General features: G+C 39.7%; 1 protein-coding gene across 1 annotated transcript; it reads right to left on the bottom strand.

Annotated features, from left to right (window-relative positions):
• Positions 1-1414: 1414 nt before the first annotated feature.
• si:dkey-183n20.15 (RING-HC_RNF170 domain-containing protein) lies at positions 1415-16238 on the bottom strand. The gene is made up of 6 exons (XM_063001278.1): positions 16190-16238; positions 11923-11968; positions 11302-11410; positions 3059-3132; positions 2768-2878; positions 1415-1986 (listed from the first exon to the last, which is right to left on the bottom strand). The coding sequence occupies exons 2-6, from the start codon at positions 11935-11937 to the stop codon at positions 1678-1680; spliced, it is 618 nt and encodes a 205-aa protein (XP_062857348.1). The 5' UTR covers positions 11938-11968; positions 16190-16238; the 3' UTR covers positions 1415-1677.
• Between the last annotated feature and the right edge of the window lie 5212 nt (positions 16239-21450).

Below are 21450 nucleotides of genomic sequence, written 5' to 3'. Positions count from 1 at the left end.
GTTAAATTGAGATTGCGTTAATGCGTTATTATCGCGTTAACTTCGACAGCCCTAATATATATATAACTATATATAGAGCTACCACTGGCCAATCGGAGAAGGTCCGCCCTCTAAAAGCTAGTCTGTGATTGGGTGGTTGAATTTCGCCCGCCCTCTCTGTTTTGTAAACACCGCTACTTGAGTCAATCACTCAGCTCTCATGATCAGGAACGCGGTGAAAATGCCAAAAAGTAAACTTTTGAGGCAGCGATGAACGGACCTAAATATGAAAAGACACAACATTTAGTGAGTAAAACAGTCATTTGTTATATAATTCTTGCTTAAATTGGTCAAAAACTCTGTTATATGGGTTCTGGATTCATTCTGTGTGTTGCAGTAGCATGTCCCCCTGTTCCTAATATGATGTCCGGCTTTTTGGGGTGTAATGTCCTCCTTTTTGTTACTATGAATCTGGCCACCCTAGTCTAAACACACTCAGTTCGTGTAGAAACGTCCATTAAACCACTGGATAGTATTACTGCCTAGTATGTGAGTGAATAAAACAGTTTTCTCTTGTCCCAGCAGTTTTTAACATCAGTACATTTAGCATAAAATGTGTTCACCATTTTAACTGTAACATTTCACTTAAAAATCCTTGTTTTCTATAACATTTACACAGATTTTTTTTATGCGATTAATCGCGATTAACTATATGAAATTCTGAGATTAATCGCGATTAAAAAATTTAATCGTTTGACAGCCCTACTATATATATATATATATATATGTGTGTGTGTGTTTGTGTGTGTGTGTGTGTGTGTGTGTGTGTGTATTTGTATCCATGTATTATTGTTGTATACCTGCAAATAAACATGTAATTATGAGTAATTTATTAATTATTCTGAAGATATTGTATTACTGTCAATTTCCCTATGTGTGTATACATTCTTTAATGATAAGGTTAAATATAATTATTTCATATTTACAACAGGGAGACAGTTGAACATGTAGAATCCAATTGAATTCTTATAGGAAAAAACAAAAAGTCCTATAGGATTTTTGGAATCCTATAGGACTGTATTGGAAAAACTGAAAATCCTATAGGATATTTTGACCAGGGCTCTGGCATTTTTTGTTTACAATTATACAAGACCTGGGTTCCATCTACTTGAATGGGGGGAGCCGTATACCCCTAAACCTGATCATCAAGTAGAAAAGCAACAGATGAAAATTATCTGTTAAAAATTTTACACTGCTTTTATAAAGGTGACTTCCATGGTAGAGCCAATACCAAATGCCTTCCTGCTCTTCACATTTATGCAGTACATAAAAAACAAACCAATGGCTTCCATTTAGAACAATTTATACCGTTTAACAGTTTATAAATATTTGTTAAGGTCATAACTAATGCTAAACTATTTTAAAATGTTGGGGCTTTTAATTCAAGATTGAGACATAAATACATGTATATGTTTAGCATGATATTTAGTGATTTTAACCAATCTGACTAATTGTATACAAAAAAATACAGTGTTTCAGCGTGTAGTCTGATGCAGACCAGTGTAATATATATTAAGTGTAGACATTGGAACTGATTTTTACAAGCAGTATTGTCTTTACAGCTAGGACAGTTTTCAGGAGTTCACAGAGTACAATAATGCTATCAGCCATACAGTGTCCTTTGTCCTCCATTTTAAATCAAAGCGTGTCAGACAGTATTCCTTGAGCTTCCGTGTGTGTTCGGGCTGTCCTCTCTGGCACCATCTGCTGTTGAATGTTGATGATGGAAATGAGCAGGAGAAAGACCACCACTAGGTCATCTAAAAGCCCCAATGCCCAACTAAAGGGTCCAGGTATGGCTTCTAACGGGGACACAAGGGATGCAGCTGCCCCAAACCCACACAGGGCTACTCTTAGCAGAAAGAGCCATACTAAACCACCCATGTTTCCCAAGGCCCGGAACAGCAACAGCAGGAAAAGTGGAGCATCACACAGGTAATCGCAAACCTGAAAGGAGAAAAGCAGCACATTAGACCTGTTTAAATCAATTAGTAAGACATACATGTCCAAAGTTATTTGAACAACTGAATATGAGATCTATATATGCTTATCAAACATCTCATTCTAAATTTATAGTTGCACCCTTAACATCTGGGTGGCATGTTGGCTCGGTGGCTAGCACTGTCGCCTCACAGCAAGAAGGTCCTGGGTTTGATCTCTAGGTGGGGCAGTCCGGGTCCTTTTTGTGTGGAGTTTGTATGTTCTCCCCGTGTCTGTGTGGGTTTCCTCCGGAAGCTCCGATTTCCTCCCACAGTCCAAAGACATGCAAGTGAGGTGAATTGGAGATACAAAATTGTCCATAACTGTGTTTGACATTGAACTAGAACTGATGAATCTCGTGTAATGAGTAACTTCCTGTCCTGTCATGAATGTAACCAAAGTGTGTAAAACATGATGTTAAAATTCTAATAAATAAATAATAAATAAACCCTTAACATCCACTGTTTATGTTCCACTAAAATTTGGAACATGCATCTGTTCAGCTATAGATAAAACCTGTTCAGCTATATTAATAAAACCAAATTCACTATTTAGAAAGAGTTTCAACATAAATTTGGCTGTGCTGTGTCTTAACAAATAACCAAATTCAAACGTATAGTCTCATTGACCACTGTAGTAATAAAAAGCTCTTTAGCTCTAACAGAGTAATAGTATTCCTAGTAATACTAATAATAGTACATAATGGTTAAAAAAAAAGAAATCAGGAGGTTGTAGAAGCATAACTCACTTTTCGTGGAGCTCCAGAATAGCGTCTATTATAATCTGTAATGTTGCTCAGTACCTCTCCCCCTTTCCTGTCTGTTCTGTTCTCATGAAAAAGATGATACATTATGCTCACCTAGCACAGACAAAGCAAAAGACAAAAATTAGAACATAAAGGAGTACAGATTAAAATTTCTACATAATAACTGGCTAACAAAATCCAGCTAGAACTGAGTAAGTTTAGTAGTTACAGTTTGTTATATTGAATCTTTATTAGAATTGCTAGAGGTGTATTGGGTGTGTATATGCCTCGTACCTTCTGTCTGCACAAAGGACAGCTAATGGCGTCTAACCAGCGACTGTGTTTCCAGTAAGATATAAGACATGGTGCTACAGAAAAAAATAAAAAAATATTGTACTGAATCAAACAGAATAACCACAATAACTGTAAATATTAATAACAATAAACAATGACTGCACCTTAAAAATGTGACAGCAACAGGCATTATAATTTGTTTATAGTTTTTAATCATTCCTCCATCGTTACATTCCTTAGTAACTGCTTTTTACTTGATCATGGTGAAAGTGTGGTCAGAGATTATGCAGGAAACACGGAATTCCAGTCTATCACAAAGTACAAAACACTCACTCATTCCCTACAGAGCAGGCCCTCAACTCTCAAGGGAACAACAGACTAAGAGTAGCAGTGGAAAAAATGTAAGTGGGAAATGTGTGTGTATGTGTTGACAAAGATTATGGAGTTAAAGTAAAGGTCAGTAGGTTGAAAGCTGATGCCTTGTATAGCTATCTTATTACTAGACTCACAGGTCAATCAGTGGGACAGGCAGCATGTAAAAGTTAATGTTGACCTAGGTAATGATTTGAAAAATGAAATGACCCCTGCTTTACTACGTTTGTATATCTTCTGCTGTCAGCTTATTAAACATTCTGTTAAATGCCATAAACTGGCTGCAGTGTATCAGCACCATAATACTAACTGAGCTGGTAACTGATTACCTGAATGAAGACAAATCTTTTAGCAAAAACCTCATGTTATCAGACAGAAAGAATGAAGAATGAATTTTGCCACAATGTTTAGAAGTATGTTTAGACAAAAATAACTGAGGCATTTGGACCCCAAAACACTTGAAATACTATTTAACTTTGCTCTGGTAGTATTATAGAACTGTTTGATACCTGTGGAATTGATGCATTAGGTTGAATAATAAAGATGCTTTTGGATTGGCCTTTCTTAAGTTCTGACATAGAACTATGTGTAGACTATTGGTCTAAGAAGCTAGGTTTGTGTCAGTAAATTTGGTTATATATATACGTATATATCAGTGGCGGCTGCTGGTCTTTTAAAGAGGGGAAGCTCATTGTCGGCTTACAACATAAAATTTTTCAATTTATTTATACATAAATTCTGCCCTCCGTTCCTTTTCAAGAAAATGGCCTGTGATCCTATCGTACCAAGTAGGCGTCTTTTCCAGGGACTTGACCAGTGTCCTGAAACAAATACTATGAGTGTGTTTTATTTACACAATGAACAATGGAAATGGTCAAGTAATTTCACCAAGCAAATACCAAGAAATGGGTTGCAGTTTGTCTTTTGACAGTTTTGCAGTTTTCGAAGGGAGGGGATCATGCTCTGTTTCAGAATGTCACAGTACATGTTGGAATTCATGTTTCCCTCAATGAACTGCAGCTCCCCAGTGCCAGCAACACTCATGCAGCCCAAGACCATGATGCTACCACTACCATGCTTGACTGTAGGCAAGATACAGTTGTCTTGGTACTTCTCACCAGGGCGCCGCCACACATGCTGGACACCATCTGAGCCAAACAAGTTTATCTTGGTCTCGTCAGACCACAAGGCATTCCAGTAATCCATGTTCTTGGACTGCTTGTCTTCAGCAAACTGTTTGCGGGCTTTCTTGTGCGTCAGCTTCCTTCTGGGATGACGACCATGCAGACCGAGTTGATGCAGTGTGCGGCGTATGGTCTGAGCACTGACAGGCTGACCTCCCACGTCTTCAACCTCTGCAGCAATGCTGGCAGCACTCATGTGTCTATTTTTTAAAGCCAACCTCTGGATATGACGCCGAACACGTGGACTCAACTTCTTTGGTCGACCCTGGCGAAGCCTGTTCCGAGTGGAACCTGTCCTGGAAAACCGCTGTATGACCTTGGCCACCATGCTGTAGCTCAGTTTCAGGGTGTTAGCAATCTTCTTATAGCCCAGGCCATCTTTGTGGAGAGCAACAATTCTATTTCTCACATCCTCAGAGAGTTCTTTGCCATGAGGTCCCATGTTGAATATCCAGTGGCCAGTATGAGAGAATTGTACCCAAAACACCAAATTTAACAGCCCTGCTCCCCATTTACACCTGGGACCTTGACACATGACACCAGGGAGGGACAACGACACATTTGGGCACAATTTGGACATGTTCACTGTGGGGTGTACTCACTTATGTTGCCAGCTATTTAGACATTATTGGCTGTGTGTTGAGTTATTTTCAGAAGACAGTAAATCTACACTGCTATACAAGCTGTACACTGACTACTCTAAGTTATATCCAAGTTTCATGTCTATAGTGTTGTCCCATGAAAAGATATAATGAAATATTTGCAGAAATGTGAGGGGTGTACTCACTTTTGTGATACACTGTATATTTATATATATATATATATATATATATATACAGTGCCTTGCAAAAGTATTCAGCCCCCTTAAACTTTTCAACCTTTTGCCACATTTCAGGCTTCAAACATAACGATATGAAATTGTAATTTTTTGTGAAGAATCAACAACAAGTGGGACACAATCGTGAAGTGGAACGAAATTTATTGGATATTTTAAACTTTTTTTAGAAATAAAAAACTAAAAAGTGGGGCGTGCAATATTATTCAGCCCCTTTACTTTCAGTGCAGCAAACTCACTCCAGAAGTTCAGTGAGGATCTCTGAATGATCCAATGTTGACCTAAATGACTGATGGTGATAAATAGAATCCACCTGTGTGTAATCAAGTCTCCGTATAAATGCACCTGCTCTGTGACAGTCTCAGAGTTCTGTTTAAAGCGCAGAGAGCATCATGAAGACCAAGGAACACACCAGGCAGGTCCGAGATACTGTTGTGGAGAAGTTTAAAGCCGGATTTGGATACAAAAAGATTTCCCAAGCTTTAAACATCTCAAGGAGCACTGTGCAAGCGATCATATTGAAATGGAAGGAGTATCAGACCACTGCAAATCTACCAAGACCCGGCCGTCCCTCTAAACTTTCAGCTCAAACAAGGAGAAGACTGATCAGAGATGCAGCCAAGAGGCCCATGATCACTCTGAATGAACTGCAGAGATCTACAGCTGAGGTGGGAGACTCTGTCCATAGGACACAATCAGTCGTACACTGCACAAATCTGGCCTTTATGGAAGAGTGGCAAGAAGAAAGCCATTTCTCAAAGATATCTATAAAAAGTCACCTGGGAGACACACCAAACATGTGGAAGAAGGTGCTCTGGTCAGATGAAACCAAAATCGAACTTTTTGGCCACAATGCAAAACGTTATGTTTGGCGTAAAAGCAACACAGCTCATCACCCTGAACACACCATCCCCACTGTCAAACATGGTGGTGGCAGCATCATGGTTTGGGCCTGCTTTTCTTCAGCAGGGACAGGGAAGATGGTTAAAATTGATGGGAAGATGGATGGAGCCAAATACAGGACCATTCTGGAAGAAAACCTGTTGCAGTCTGCAAAAGACCTGAGACTGGGACGGAGATTTATCTTCCAACAAGACAATGATCCAAAACATAAAGCAAAATCTACAATGGAATGGTTCACAAATAAACGTATCCAGGTGTTAGAATGGCCAAGTCAAAGTCCAGACCTGAATCCCATCGAGAATCTGTGGAAAGAGCTGAAAACTGCTGTTCACAAACGCTCTCCATCCAACCTCACTGAGCTCGAGCTGTTTTGCAAGGAAGAATGGGCAAAAATTTCTGTCTCTCGATGTGCAAAACTGATAGAGACATACCCCAAGCGACTTGCAGCTGTAATCGCAGCAAAAGGTGGCGCTACAAAGTATTAACGCAAGGGGGCTGAATAATATTGCACGCCCCACTTTTCAGTTTTTTATTTCTAAAAAAAGTTTAAAATATCCAATAAATTTCGTTCCACTTCACGATTGTGTCCCACTTGTTGTTGATTCTTCACAAAAAATTACAATTTCATATCGTTATGTTTGAAGCCTGAAATGTGGCAAAAGGTTGAAAAGTTTAAGGGGGCTGAATACTTTTGCAAGGCACTGTATATATATATATATATATACTCAGAATGAGCAGCATGCATGTTCTAATTGTTGGGTTTGTTTTGTTTTCACTACTCTACTACACTTTCAAGTAAAATTTTTTATCAGGTTTTTTATCAGGTTAATGGTGCTGTACTGCTATTTTTTTGAACACCACTGTATATATACAGGGGTTGGACAAAATAACTGAAACACCTGTCATTTTAGTGTGGTAGGTTTCATGGCTAAATTGGACCAGTCTGGTGGCCAATCTTCATTAATTGCACATTGCACCAGTAAGAGCAGAGTGTGAAGGTTCAATTAGCAGGGTAAGAGCACAGTTTTGCTCAAAATATTGCAATGCACACAACATTATGGGTGACATACCAGAGTTCAAAAGAGGACAAATTGTTGGTGCACGTCTTGCTGGCGCATCTGTGACCAAGACAGCAAGTCTTTGTGATGTATCAAGAGCCACGGTATCCAGGGTAATGTCAGCATACCACCAAGAAGGACAAACCACATCCAACCGGATTAACTGTGGACGCAAGAGGAAGCTGTCTGAAAGGGATGTTCGGGTGCTAACCCGGATTGTATCCAAAAAACATAAAACCACGGCTGCCCAAATCACGGCAGAATTAAATGTGCACCTCAACTCTCCTGTTTCCACCAGAACTGTCCGTCGGGAGCTCCACAGGGTCAATATACACGGCCGGGCTGCTATAGCCAAACCTTTGGTCACTCGTGCCGATGCCAAACGTCGGTTTCAATGGTGCAAGGAGGGCAAATCTTGGGCTGTGGACAATGTGAAACATGTATTGTTCTCTGATGAGTCCACCTTTACTGTTTTCCCCACATCCGGGAGAGTTACGGTGTGGAGAAGCCCCAAAGAAGCGTACCACCCAGACTGTTGCATGCCCAGAGTGAAGCATGGGGGTGGATCAGTGATGGTTTGGGCTGCCATATCATGACATTCCCTTGGCCCAATACTTGTGCTAGATGGGCGCGTCACTGCCAAGGACTACCGAACCATTCTGGAGGACCATGTGCATCCAATGGCGGTGCCGTGTATCAGGATGACAATGCACCAATACACACAGCAAGACTGGTGAAAGATTGGTTTGATGAACATGAAAGTGAAGTTGAACATCTCCCATGGCCTGCACAGTCACCAGATCTAAATATTATTGAGCCACTTTGGGGTGTTTTGGAGAAGCGAGTCAGGAAACGTTTTCCTCCACCAGCATCACGTAGTGACCTGGCCACTATCCTGCAAGAAGAATGGCTTAAAATCCCTCTGACCACTGTGCAGGACTTGTATATGTCATTTCCAAGACGAATTGACGCTGTATTGGCCGCAAAAGGAGGCCCTACACCATACTAATAAATTATTGTGGTCTAAAACCAGGTGTTTCAGTTATTTTGTCCAACCCCTGTATATATACAGTGTATCACAAAAGTGAGTACACCCCTCACATTTCTGCAAATATTTCATTATATCTTTTCATGGGACAACACTATAGACATGAAACTTGGATATAACTTAGAGTAGTCAGTGTACAACTTGTATAGCAGTGTAGATTTACTGTCTTCTGAAAATAACTCAACACACAGCCATTAATGTCTAAATGGCTGGCAACATAAGTGAGTACACCCCACAGTGAACATGTCCAAATTGTGCCCAAAGTGTAAATATTTTGTGTGACCACCATTATTATCCAGCACTGCCTTAACCCTCCTGGGCATGGAGTTCACCAGAGCTGCACAGGCTGCTACTGGAATCCTCTTCCACTCCTCCATGATGACATCACGGAGCTGGTGGATGTTAGACACCTTGAACTCCTCCACCTTCCACTTGAGGCTGCGCCACAGGTGCTCAATTGGGTTTAGTCCATCACCTTTACCTTCAGCTTCCTCAGCAAGGCAGTTGTCATCTTGGAGGTTGTGTTTGGGGTCGTTATCCTGTTGGAAAACTGCCATGAGGCCCAGTTTTCGAAGGGAGGGGATCATGCTCTGTTTCAGAATGTCACAGTACATGTTGAAATTCATGTTTCCCTCAATGAACTGCAGCTCCCCAGTGCCAGCAACACTCATGCAGCCCAAGACCATGATGCTACCACCACCATGCTTGACTGTAGGCAAGATACAGTTGTCTTGGTACTTCTCACCAGGGTGCCGCCACACATGCTGGACACCATCTGAGCCAAACAAGTTTATCTTGGTCTCGTCAGACCACAGGGCATTCCAGTAATCCATGTTCTTGGACTGCTTGTCTTCAGCAAACTGTTTGTGGGCTTTCTTGTGAGTCAGCTTCCTTCTGGGATGACGACCATGCAGATCGAGTTGATGCAGTGTGCGGCGTATGGTCTGAGCACTGACAGGCTGACCTCCCACGTCTTCAACCTCTGCAGCAATGCTGGCAGCACTCATGTGTCTATTTTTTAAAGCCAACCTCTGGATATGACGCCGAACACGTGGACTCAACTTCTTTGGTCGACCCTGGCGAAGCCTGTTCCGAGTGGAACCTGTCCTGGAAAACCGCTGTACGACCTTGGGCACCATGCTGTAGCTCAGTTTCAGGGTGTTAGCAATCTTCTTATAGCCCAGGCCATCTTTGTGGAGAGCAACAATTCTATTTCTCACATCCTCAGAGGGTTCTTTGCCATGAGGTGCCATGTGGAATATTTAGTGGCCAGTATGAGAGAATTGTACCCAAAACACAAAATTTAACAGCCCTGCTCCCCATTCACACCTGGGACCTTGACACATGACACCAGGGAGGGATAACGACACATTTGGGCACAATTTGGACATGTTCACTGTGGGGTGTACTCACTTATGTTGCCAGCTATTTAGACATTAATGGCTGTGTGTTGAGTTATTTTCAGAAGACAGTAAATCTACACTGCTATACAAGCTGTACACTGACTACTCTAAGTTATATCCAAGTTTCATGTCTATAGTGTTGTCCCATGAAAAGATATAATGAAATATTTGCAGAAATGTGAGGGGTGTACTCACTTTTGTGATACACTGTACATCCCAGGACCACTACAGAGTAGGTATTATTTGGGTGTTGGATTATTCTCAGCACTTCAGTGACACTGACATGGTGGTGGTGTGTTAGTGTGTGTTGTGCTGGTATGAGTGGATAAGACACAGCAGCACAACACACACTAACACACCACCACCTTGTCAGTGTCACTGCAGTGCTGAGAATGATCCACCACCCAAATAATACCTGCTCTGATCCTGTGGGGGTCCTGACCATTGAAGAACAGAGTAAAAGCAGGCTAAAAAAAGTATGTAGAGAAACAGATGGACTACAGTCAGTAATTATAGAACTACAAAGTGCTCATATATGGTAAGTGGAGCTGATAAAATGGTAGAGTAGTAATGGTAGTGAGTGTAGAAACAAGGAGGTGATTTTAATGTTATATAATTAAATATATAATTATTTATATATATATATACCTAGTATTATATATAAATACTAGGTGTGATATATTTGTATTAGCAGATTTTCAGAAAACCTACAATATGTTTATAAAAGGGCCTACATTTGTGAAAGAACAGCTGAAAAATCTATAAAATATGTCAAGTCATGTTGTCTTTATGCTGTCATGTCCCGTTTTAATTTATTTAACATTTTATTTGTCAATGACACAAAATCCTTCACATTTTTTACAACATTAAAATTGCTTGGGTTCTGTGGGCAACATTTGACCAACATTATTATACTGATTAAAATATTTAGTGCTACAATCACTTTAAAAACCCTTGGTTAATCACATCAAACTGACACCTTCCAAAACCTCTTATGAGTGGAATACGTGACAATCGAAGCAACCTCACTGTCTCGCTCAATTTTTTCGCTCTCCCATCTGTGATGTCAAGTGGCAGTAAAAATCCTTGCTGCTGTGGCAACAGTCAATTATTAAACCATGTGAAACGTGCTGGAGTCATGTGACCTGCTAAGTAAGGGTCTGCATGTAGTCATGTGACCTGCTGAGTTAGAGTTTGTCTATCCCCATACAGAAATCTTAAATTAGCATGAAGCTCCCAAAATCTTCATCTAACCCTGGACATGGCAGCTAGCTACTGTACTATTTTTCACCATTCTGTGACCATTTGGTCTCATGCTCTAGGGAACCTCCATTTGTTTAGAAGTTTGAGGTCAATTAATTGAAACTTATATTGTAAATGTAAGTGTAATTTTTCAATCTTTTACAATCAGTTGGATATGCTATCTGAGATGTGACTTACCACAGAATTGATGCCCACAATTAGTCTTCACAGGAAAGGTAGATATGTGTAAACATACAGGACAGTGAAGGTCCATGTTGCAGCCAGATATTCCCAGTTGAGAGTGATCCTGCCAAGCAAAGTTATGAAAGGTTATTACTGCTATAGAATATATATAAGTTTGCCGTTTTAATAAATATATGGTTAAAGGGTTGGACACTTGTTCATAAGAATATGTGACTGCTTAGTGCATATTAGTCTGGCAAAATGTTTCTAGCTCATTAATAAAAACACACTATTGAACTAAAACAATTGTAAACCATTTTAAAATATGTATCTATATTGGAAACTAATTCAATTGATTTATTAATTAAAGTTAGTAAAGTCTTATAGTTGTTAAGTCAGGGTCTTGACAAAGGCAGTAGAGATAGTACACCAATGAGTATGCTCACACACATCATGCAGACTTAGTTTTTTACTGAATCTCATGTTTTAAACACTTGTTGATCTCTCGGACTAAGCTAGTTAGTTAGTATTCAGTTACATCAGGTATACAGGTAGGACTAGATAAGTATATGTAAAGAAAGGTATGAGAGAAAATTTAGTTAAATGTGAGTTAACATGTAGTTTTTCTGTTTTCACCTCTTTCTTATCCATGTGCTAACGCTGACCCCTGCTCTCTGAAAACCTGCAAAGAGGAAAAAAAATCAATTCCTGCTGTCAGTAGTTGTTAGTGGAATTAATGTAGCTACAGTTAACTTCAAAATTATTGGCACTCTTGTTTAAAGATGCATAAAAGTTTTTATGGAAAGTCTTTTTTGATATTTAGCTCAGTATCACAATAGGAATTTGGAAGAAATGTAACCTTTAACTAAAGTGCAGTACATTTATTCAACGTAAAATTTTACAAAATCAGAAGGTTTACAATCATTGGCATCCATGCTTTTGATACTTTTGAAACTTTAACCTTAGCCTTTGACAACCTTATAGCTCTGAGCCCTGTGCTATTATGCTTGAAGTACTATTAAGCATATATGCTTAAATTAAAATTGAAAGATAAGACTCTGTATAACTATTGCTAAGCCAAATTCACTAAGTATGTTATAAACTGTCTTTGATAAATACACTTTAAGGTTAGAATTTACTTACATTTGTAGTGAGAGCTCAAGCTAGTTAACAACAGACATTTTATGACCTTTTTATTAATTATTACTAAGGTTGACTAACTTGACATAAAAGTATTTTAAAAGTCAATAAAATGTCAATAATAATAATAATAATAATAATAGTCACAGATGATAACAATAATAATAACATTTTAATAATAATAATAATAGTCACAGATGATAACAATAATAATACCATTTTAATAATAATAATAATCATATGAATGATATAAATAATAAAATGACACACTGTACAGTGTCATACTGCTCAGAGGTGGCTGTTACTGGACTGCCCTAAATTGCACCAGTCTGTAAATACTTACTGTGCTTTAAAAAAGTTTATTTTCTGATTGCTTCTTTGTTGCTTATTGGTCACACTAAATTTGAACTTGGTACACGAGGGATCTTCAAAAAGTTTCCGCACTTAGGGTGGGAGGAGTAGTAATTGGTCGTGTCGTGTGACGACGCTGGGAAACATGCATTGGAAGGTGATTATGTAGAAAAGTGATGTCATTTGTTTTTGAAATTCTTAATAAATACAGTTTTACAAGTGTGAAAACACTTTTTTTGAATATCCCTCGTATATACACATACAGTGTATCACAAAAGTGAGTACACCCCTCACATTTCTGCAGATATTTAAGTATATCTTTTCATGGGACAACACTGACAAAATGACACTTTGACACAATGAAAAGTAGTCTGTGTGCAGCTTATTCTTCCCTCAAAATAACTCAATATACAGCCATTAATGTCTAAACCACCGGCAACAAAAGTGAGTACACCCCTAAGAGACTACACTCCTAAATGTCCAAATTGAGCACTGCTTGTCATTTTCCCTCCAAAATGTCATGTGATTTGTTAGTGTTACTAGGTCTCAGGTGTGCATAGGGAGCAGGTGTGTTCAATTTAGTAGTACAGCTCTCACACTCTCTCATACTGGTCACTGAAAGTTCCAACATGGCACCTCATGGCAAAGAACTCTCTGAGGATCTTAAAAGACGAATTTTTGCGCTACATGAAGATGGCCAAGGCTACAAGAAGATTGCCAACACCCTGAAACTGAGCTGCAGCACAGTGGCTAAGATCATCCAGCGTTTTAAAAGAGCAGGGTCCACTCAGAACAGACCTCGCGTTGGTCGTCCAAAGAAGCTGAGTGCACGTGCTCAGCGTCACATCCAACTGCTGTCTTTGAAAGATAGGCGCAGGAGTGCTGTCAGCATTGCTGCAGAGATTGAAAAGGTGGGGGGTCAGCCTGTCAGTGCTCAGACCATACGCCGCACACTACATCAAATTGGTCTGCATGGCTGTCACCCCAGAAGGAAGCCTCTTCTGAAGTCTCTACACAAGAAAGCCCGCAAACAGTTTGCTGAAGACATGTCAACAAAGGACATGGATTACTGGAACCATGTCCTATGGTCTGATGAGACCAAGATTAATTTGTTTGGTTCAGATGGTCTCAAGCATGTGTGGCGGCAATCAAGTGAGGAGTACAAAGATAAGTGTGTCATGCCTACAGTCAAGCATGGTGGTGGGAATGCCATGGTCTGGGGCTGCATGAGTGCAGCAGGTGTTGGGGAGTTACATTTCATTGAGGGACACATGAACTCCAATATGTACTGTGAAATACTGAAGCAGAGCATGATCCCCTCCCTCCGGAAACTGGGTCGCAGGGCAGTGTTCCAGCATGATAATGACCCCAAACACACCTCTAAGACGACCACTGCTTTATTGAAGAGGCTGAGGTTAAAGGTGATGGACTGGCCAAGCATGTCTCCAGACCTAAACCCAATGGAACATCTTTGGGGCATCCTCAAGCGGAAGGTGGAGGAGCGCAAAGTCTCGAATATCCGCCAGCTCCGTGATGTCGTCATGGAGGAGTGGAAAAGCATTCCAGTGGCAACCTGTGAAGCTCTGGTAAACTCCATGACCAGGAGAGTTAAGGCAGTTCTGGGAAATAATGGTGGCCACACAAAATATTGACACTTCAGGAACTTTCACTAAGGGGTGTACTCACTTTTGTTGCCGGTGGTTTAGACATTAATGGCTGTATATTGAGTTATTTTGAGGGAAGAATAAATTTACACTGTTATATAAGCTGCACACAGACTACTTTTCATTGTGTCAAAGTGTCATTTTGTCAGTGTTGTCCCATGAAAAGATATACTTAAATATCTGCAGAAATGTGAGGGGTGTACTCACTTTTGTGATACACTGTATATACAGATTATTCTTTTCAGCTCTTTTTTGTTGGAGGGTTTTGTGTGCTTTAAGGGCCATTGTCATGTTGGAACCTTCCTTTCTTTCAGAGCATTTTGAGAGTGAGAATCATCTTTTCATTTGTTTTTTGGTGTACACAGTAGCATTCATGGTGTCATCTATAAATGTCATTTTCCATACATCCACTAAACTCATACAGTCCCATATTAACACACTACTTCCCCCATGTTTCACAGTTGGTACTATGCAGTCATTGTGATAGTCCTGGGTGTTCAGCATACTTGTTTTAGGTCTTACCACAGTATCTCTATAGGTTCAAGCCAGGACTTTCACTAGACAATTCCAAACCTTTTTCAGCCAATTAGGTTTAAAACTGTCTGAATCTAAGCCTTTGTTTTCAGACAGTGTTTTTCGACAGATTTCCCAGATTTTGACAGATGACCTACGGCAAGCTGTAGCCTAGTGGTTAAGGTACTGGACTAGTAATCAGAAGGTCGCTGGTTCAAGCCCCACCACTGCCTGGTTGCTGCTGTTGGGCCCTTAACCCTCAGTTGCTCAGAATGTATACTGTAATGTAAAGTCGCTCTGGATAAAGGCGTTTGCTAAATGCCAAAAATATACAAATAATCAGTGACACCTGTGTAGATGTACCAACTAATAAAAGTGATAATGGCTTTCACTGGGGTTTGGTGCAGTCCTAGAGCTTTAGTACTGGCTTTGTAACACCTTACTGACTGATATTGATTAACCACTTTTTTCTCAACCCTTTGAAAGTTACTCAAATTATTGCATAGTTTTATTTTTTTTACTGGCAAAACTATTATGGTCATGTGTGTTGGGTAGCTGTGTTCCTTAAATAATTACAGTTCATTTGTGTTTTCTTCTGATCTAAAATTATTCTATTTAGCATAGAATTTATCAGAAAGGGGGTATTTATTTTTACACAACACACTACGTACACTTTACAACACTTCACATATTTAATTAATTATTTGTTAATTTAAACACAATTATTTCTCATTTTAAACAACAACATTCACATTATTGACAGATTTACCTGTGTACAGTATGTGCCAACAAGTAGCTTCAAGTAAAAAAAAAAAAACTTCCTAGTTTAACATATTTATTTTGATGTGTACACATTTATATGCACTCTGTAAGCAATTTAGGTGTGTTCTTTATTGCCCCAACAAACCATGACACAATGTACTGTATATGGCACCCAGTGTCAACACCAACATCTGGCTGTACGCTCAAGTACACAACAGATCTAATCTAACATAAAAACTGACTGCAAACCTTTTAACCACCTACTTAGTTAAAGCTTTATTGACACATAATTTGATGTTTGAATACATTTTAGATGTTATAGTAGTTATATTTTGTAGGTTTGACACTTTATATTTTATATTGTAAATTAACAGTGACCATCTGTACATAAAATCAAATATCTAAACTTGTTAAAACTGTTGATTTCCGATTATATAAAACATGTTATAAAAGTAAAAACTGTCATTTCTTACCTGTAGGACTGGTGAACAGTGTGCAAATGAATGTGTAGTCTGTCTTTGTGTGGGAAGAGAAGCAAATGCAGTTGGACTGCATGAGTGTTCAATATAAATTTGACAGGCAGGTTAGTCATTAACTAGAACTCAAGACCTTTCAAGGCCTCTCTAACATACAACATACAGAGGTGTGAAAAGTATTTTCTCACATTGTGATTGCCTTTTTTTTGCCCTTTTGCAATTGTCCCACTAAATTATAAATATTAAACAAAACATATAATATATATCAGTCTCGTAAATATTACAAAGCCTTTTCTGAAGCTCTAGAACTCCACAAAACCACATGAAAACCCTTACCTCAAAATAAAAGAAACCTGGAACAGTGGTAAATCGACCCTACTGAAATTACTTCAAGGAAAGTCCAGGAAATTACAAAACATCCTGGGAAATACATCTAATAAAAACGTGTTCAAGACTCAACAGTATAAAAAAGTATAGATAAAATTTGATTCATGGTAGAGTAGAAATGAGAAAAGCAGTGATAACAAAAATAAACAAATAAAACAAATTATTAGTGCTCATCTGACACTTGTTAAAACATCTGGATGATCCACAAACATTCTGGGATAACGTTCTTCTGATAGACAAACCTTTAGGTCAACAAGAATATCATTGTGTTTGCTGAAAAACCCCAAATATATTATTTTACATAAAGAGTTCTGATTGAGTTCAGCTGTGTCTACCACACCCATTGCTAACAGCTATCAATAATATAATATATAAATGACATAATATACAAACATGCTGGTGAAAAAGTGATGCTGACCTAGATGACTTGAGAGGGAAGGGTGGGAGAGAGGAGGGTAAATTAAACTTTTAAAAATTCTTAAGCACATAGGGTTATCTGTCTAAGCGCTGCCGTTGAGGCATAACTTGGTTATGCAGCAGGTTAGTGATGCCAAGACAAGTCAAATTTACTTGTCTCAAAGCAACTTTACAGAATACAGGACAAACAGACCAAAGACACCTGTTGTGCAAGCCAAGGGCAACAGTGGCAAGGAAAAACTTTCTTAAAATGACAGGACAAAACCTTGAGAGGAACCAGACTCAGCATGGACCCTTTGGGTGGCCTAGTTCCTGCGAATTCTGAAAGTTAGTTCACATCTGAATAGCTAAAAAGAAAGTTTTAAAGTGGCCTAGACAACATAATTAAAGAATATATAATGTGATTATAGTCATATAAGAAAATGATGAAGTAAGTGATGATCCACCCATCCTCTGCTATGAGACTGTATATTTTGATCATGTGAGTAGATGCAGGGTCAAAGACTATCATACCTTCACCTACTCACACAAGGAATTAAGCCAAATAAGGTCAGTCTAACCAGTCTTCCTGTAAGTTCACACAGTCTGCCACACATGTGCTGGGAATGTCGTATCTACAGTGTATCACAAAAGTGAGTACACCCCTCACATTTCTGCAGATATTTAAGTATATCTTTTCATGGGACAACATTGACAAAATGACACTTTGACACAATGAAAAGTAGTCTGTGTGCAGCTTATATAACAGTGTAAATTTATTCTTCCCTCAAAATAACTCAATATACAGCCATTAATGTCTAAACCACCGGCAACAAAAGTGAGTACACCCCTAAGAGACTACACCCCTAAATGTCCAAATTGAGCCCTGCTTGTCATTTTCCCTCCAAAATGTCATGTGATTTGTTAGTGTTACTAGGTCTCAGGTGTGCATAGGGAGCAGGTGTGTTCAATTTAGTAGTACAGCTCTCACACTCTCTCATACTGGTCACTGAAAGTTCCAACATGGCACCTCATGGCAAAGAACTCTCTGAGGATCTTAAAAGACGAATTGTTGCGCTACATGAAGATGGCCAAGGCTACAAGAAGATTGCCAACACCCTGAAACTGAGCTGCAGCACAGTGGCCAAGATCATCCAGCGTTTTAAAAGAGCAGGGTCCACTCAGAACAGACCTCGCGTTGGTCGTCCAAAGAAGCTGAGTGCACGTGCTCAGCGTCACATCCAACTGCTGTCTTTGAAAGATTGGCGCAGGAGTGCTGTCAGCATTGCTGCAGAGATTGAAAAGGTGGGGTGTCAGCCTGTCAGTGCTCAGACCATACGCCGCACACTACATCAAATTGGTCTGCATGGCTGTCACCCCAGAAGGAAGCCTCTTCTGAAGTCTCTACACAAGAAAGCCCGCAAACAGTTTGCTGAAGACATGTCAACAAAGGACATGGATTACTGGAACCATGTCCTATGGTCTGATGAGACCAAGATTAATTTGTTTAATTCAGATGGTCTCAAGCATGTGTGGCGGCAATCAGGTGAGGAGTACAAAGATAAGTGTGTCATGCCTACAGTCAAGCATGGTGGTGGGAATGCCATGGTCTGGGGCTGCATGAGTGCAGCAGGTGTTGGGGAGTTACATTTCATTGAGGGACACATGAACTCCAATATGTACTGTGAAATACTGAAGCAGAGCATGATCCCCTCCCTCTGGAAACTGGGTCGCAGGGCAGTGTTCCAGCATGATAATGACCCCAAACACACCTCTAAGACGACCACTGCTTTATTGAAGAGGCTGAGGGTAAAGGTGATGGACTGGCCAAGCATGTCTCCAGACCTAAACCCAATAGAACATCTTTGGGGCATCCTCAAGCGGAAGGTGGAGGAGCGCAAAGTCTCGAATATCCGCCAGCTCCGTGATGTCGTCATGGAGGAGTGGAAAAGCATTCCAGTGGCAACCTGTGAAGCTCTGGTAAACTCCATGCCCAGGAGAGTTAAGGCAGTTCTGGGAAATAATGGTGGCCACACAAAATATTGACACTTCAGGAACTTTCACTAAGGGGTGTACTCACTTTTGTTGCCGGTGGTTTAGACATTAATGGCTGTATATTGAGTTATTTTGAGGGAAGAATAAATTTACACTGTTATATAAGCTGCACATAGACTACTTTTCATTGTGTCAAAGTGTCATTTTGTCAGTGTTGTCCCATGAAAAGATATACTTAAATATCTGCAGAAATGTGAGGGATGTACTCACTTTTGTGATACACTGTATATGAAGTGTAGTATTTAGATAAGTAAACTGCTAAAGGTTTGTGATGCCGTTTGGAAATACCTTGATTTGTCCATGTATTACTCATAAAAAGTGCTGACTGATTCTTATCTATTATTTCCTTAACACATGAATTTATGAATTTCAAGAAAATATACAAATGTCAGGGTGTCGGTTCATTACCTAAAGCTTGAAAGAATGTTTCTGTTGTTAAACTACTGTTCCATAAATGATGCAATGTAAATGATGCAATGTGTTAAAGTATATTTATGTACAAAAATAGCAGAATGGTTGTGGAATGTGCACTTTTTGTATAATAATTAGTGAAACATCTACTGGTCAAATGACTGAATTTTCTTGCTATTAATTTTTAATAATTGTTTTTAAGCATAAGAACTTGGATATGTCTCAATGCTTTTGTAACCCCATATTTAGATTGCTATACTGGGGCCATTTAAACAAACCTCTTGGGCTAATATTTACCTTTCACAATTTTGCAAAAAGCAAAAGCCAAAAGAGCTAAAATTAACCATGACCAATCCACCATGACCTTGACAGCATGCAGGTCAGCGACTTCTAAGTAAATGAATAACCTAACTTTTCTTATATGCCAGGCTAGACGTGTCAAAAAAATCTGGAGTCATGTCCTTCAGGAAAGCGTGTCACTGTTCTGCCCCACATTGCATCACTTACTGTGGACCCCAGATACATACTAATTGTTTTTAGTGAGCAGAGCTTTAAGTATATGCCACATTTAAGCAAACACACAAGATTGATTGTAAATTGCTAAAACAGTGATATCACACTTTGAGTTTAATTATTTCATCCCAATTTAAACATTGAAAAAATGACTCATAAATAACCTAATTTAAATGTATTATTTATTTCCACTTATAATTAATTATCAAGTTAACATAAAATATTCACTTTCTTATTTAATTCACTAGTTTATTTAGTCATTTGATTACACTTATTCAGTAGCGGCTTTAACCTGGTCTGGTCTGTGATTCAAGGGCCTATCCCATGAACAACTGGGCACAGGATAGGAACACAAAAGGTAGGAATACAAAGTACCATGCCCTGTGTATGGCAGATGGGGGAAAATCTGGGAGTAGTCAGAAAAAACCACAGGAGCAAACCCATGCAGACACAATGAAAACATGCCAAACTGTAATTTCCAAAGTCCTGGAGCTGTGTGGCACCAACATCTGCTGCTAATTTAATTTATTAACTCAATCATTTAATCATCTTAAGTAACCAGCGTTTCTCTGGTTTCATCTCACCTTCCAAAAATATACAATATGAGGGTTGGCTACTCTAAATTAAGCAAAAGGGTGAGTGTATGTTCCTGCCTTGCACCTAGTGTTTCAGGGTAATGCCTGACCCACCTAACAGTGATCACAATAAAGTGAATAGTGAAAATAGGTACGTGCACAGTGACTTTTGGGTAGCGCTGTTGCCTCACAGTGAGAAGGTCCTGGGTTTGAGTCCCAGGTGGTGCGGTCTGGGTCGTTTCTGTGTAGAGTTTAACTGTTCTCCTTGTGTCTGTGCGGGTTTCCTCCCACAGTCCAAAGACATGCAGTCAGGTTAATTTAAGATACTAAAGTCGCACTAGGTGTGTGTGTTTGCCTTGTGATGGACTGGTGACCTGTCCAGGGTGTTTCCTGCGTTTCGCCTAGTAAATCAGAACAACAGCGACTCTGAATAGGATAAAGTGGTGGTAAAACACTGAATAAATGAATGAATAAATGAAAATAGATAAATGGACGTACATTTAAAAGCGTTTTTTTTCTTCTATTTTTCCCCACTTTTCCCCCCAATTTTTCTCCCCTAATCTAGTTGTGTCCAATTACCCTGATTGCGTCCTCAATACTGATTCGACCCTTCACCGCTGACTGAGGACGCCTCTCAACTGACATACGCCCCCTCCGGCACGTACAGTTAGTACAGACTGCATTTTTCACCTGCACGAGTCGAGTTCATACACCGACGAGCACTGTGTGCGGAGGGCCACACCCCCATCAGCATTATTCCTCAGCCCTGTGCAGGTGCCATCAGTCAGCCAGCAGGGGCCGCAGTTGCACCAGTTATGAGGACCTATGATCCGACTTTCTTACCCTCTAACCCTGAACAACAGCCAATCGTTGTTCATGCAGCCGCCCAGCCCAGTCGGAAAGGCAGAACTGAGATTCGAT

The sequence above is a fragment of the Trichomycterus rosablanca genome, chromosome 9 (assembly GCF_030014385.1).
Source record: "Trichomycterus rosablanca isolate fTriRos1 chromosome 9, fTriRos1.hap1, whole genome shotgun sequence".
Classification (NCBI taxonomy): Eukaryota; Metazoa; Chordata; class Actinopteri; order Siluriformes; family Trichomycteridae; genus Trichomycterus; species Trichomycterus rosablanca.
This window is presented reverse-complemented; position numbering and strand designations above follow the sequence as displayed.

What these genes read in the sequence shown, in the direction of transcription:
- si:dkey-183n20.15 (XM_063001278.1), bottom strand. An exon ending in TTGTGGGCATCAATTCTGTG is followed by an intron (nt 3,133 to 11,301) that starts GTAAGTCACATC and finishes TTTTTTCTGTAG; the next exon opens with CACCATGTCTTATATCTTAC. An exon ending in ATTCTGGAGCTCCACGAAAA is followed by an intron (nt 1,987 to 2,767) that starts GTGAGTTATGCT and finishes TTCTCCTTTCAG; the next exon opens with GTTTGCGATTACCTGTGTGA.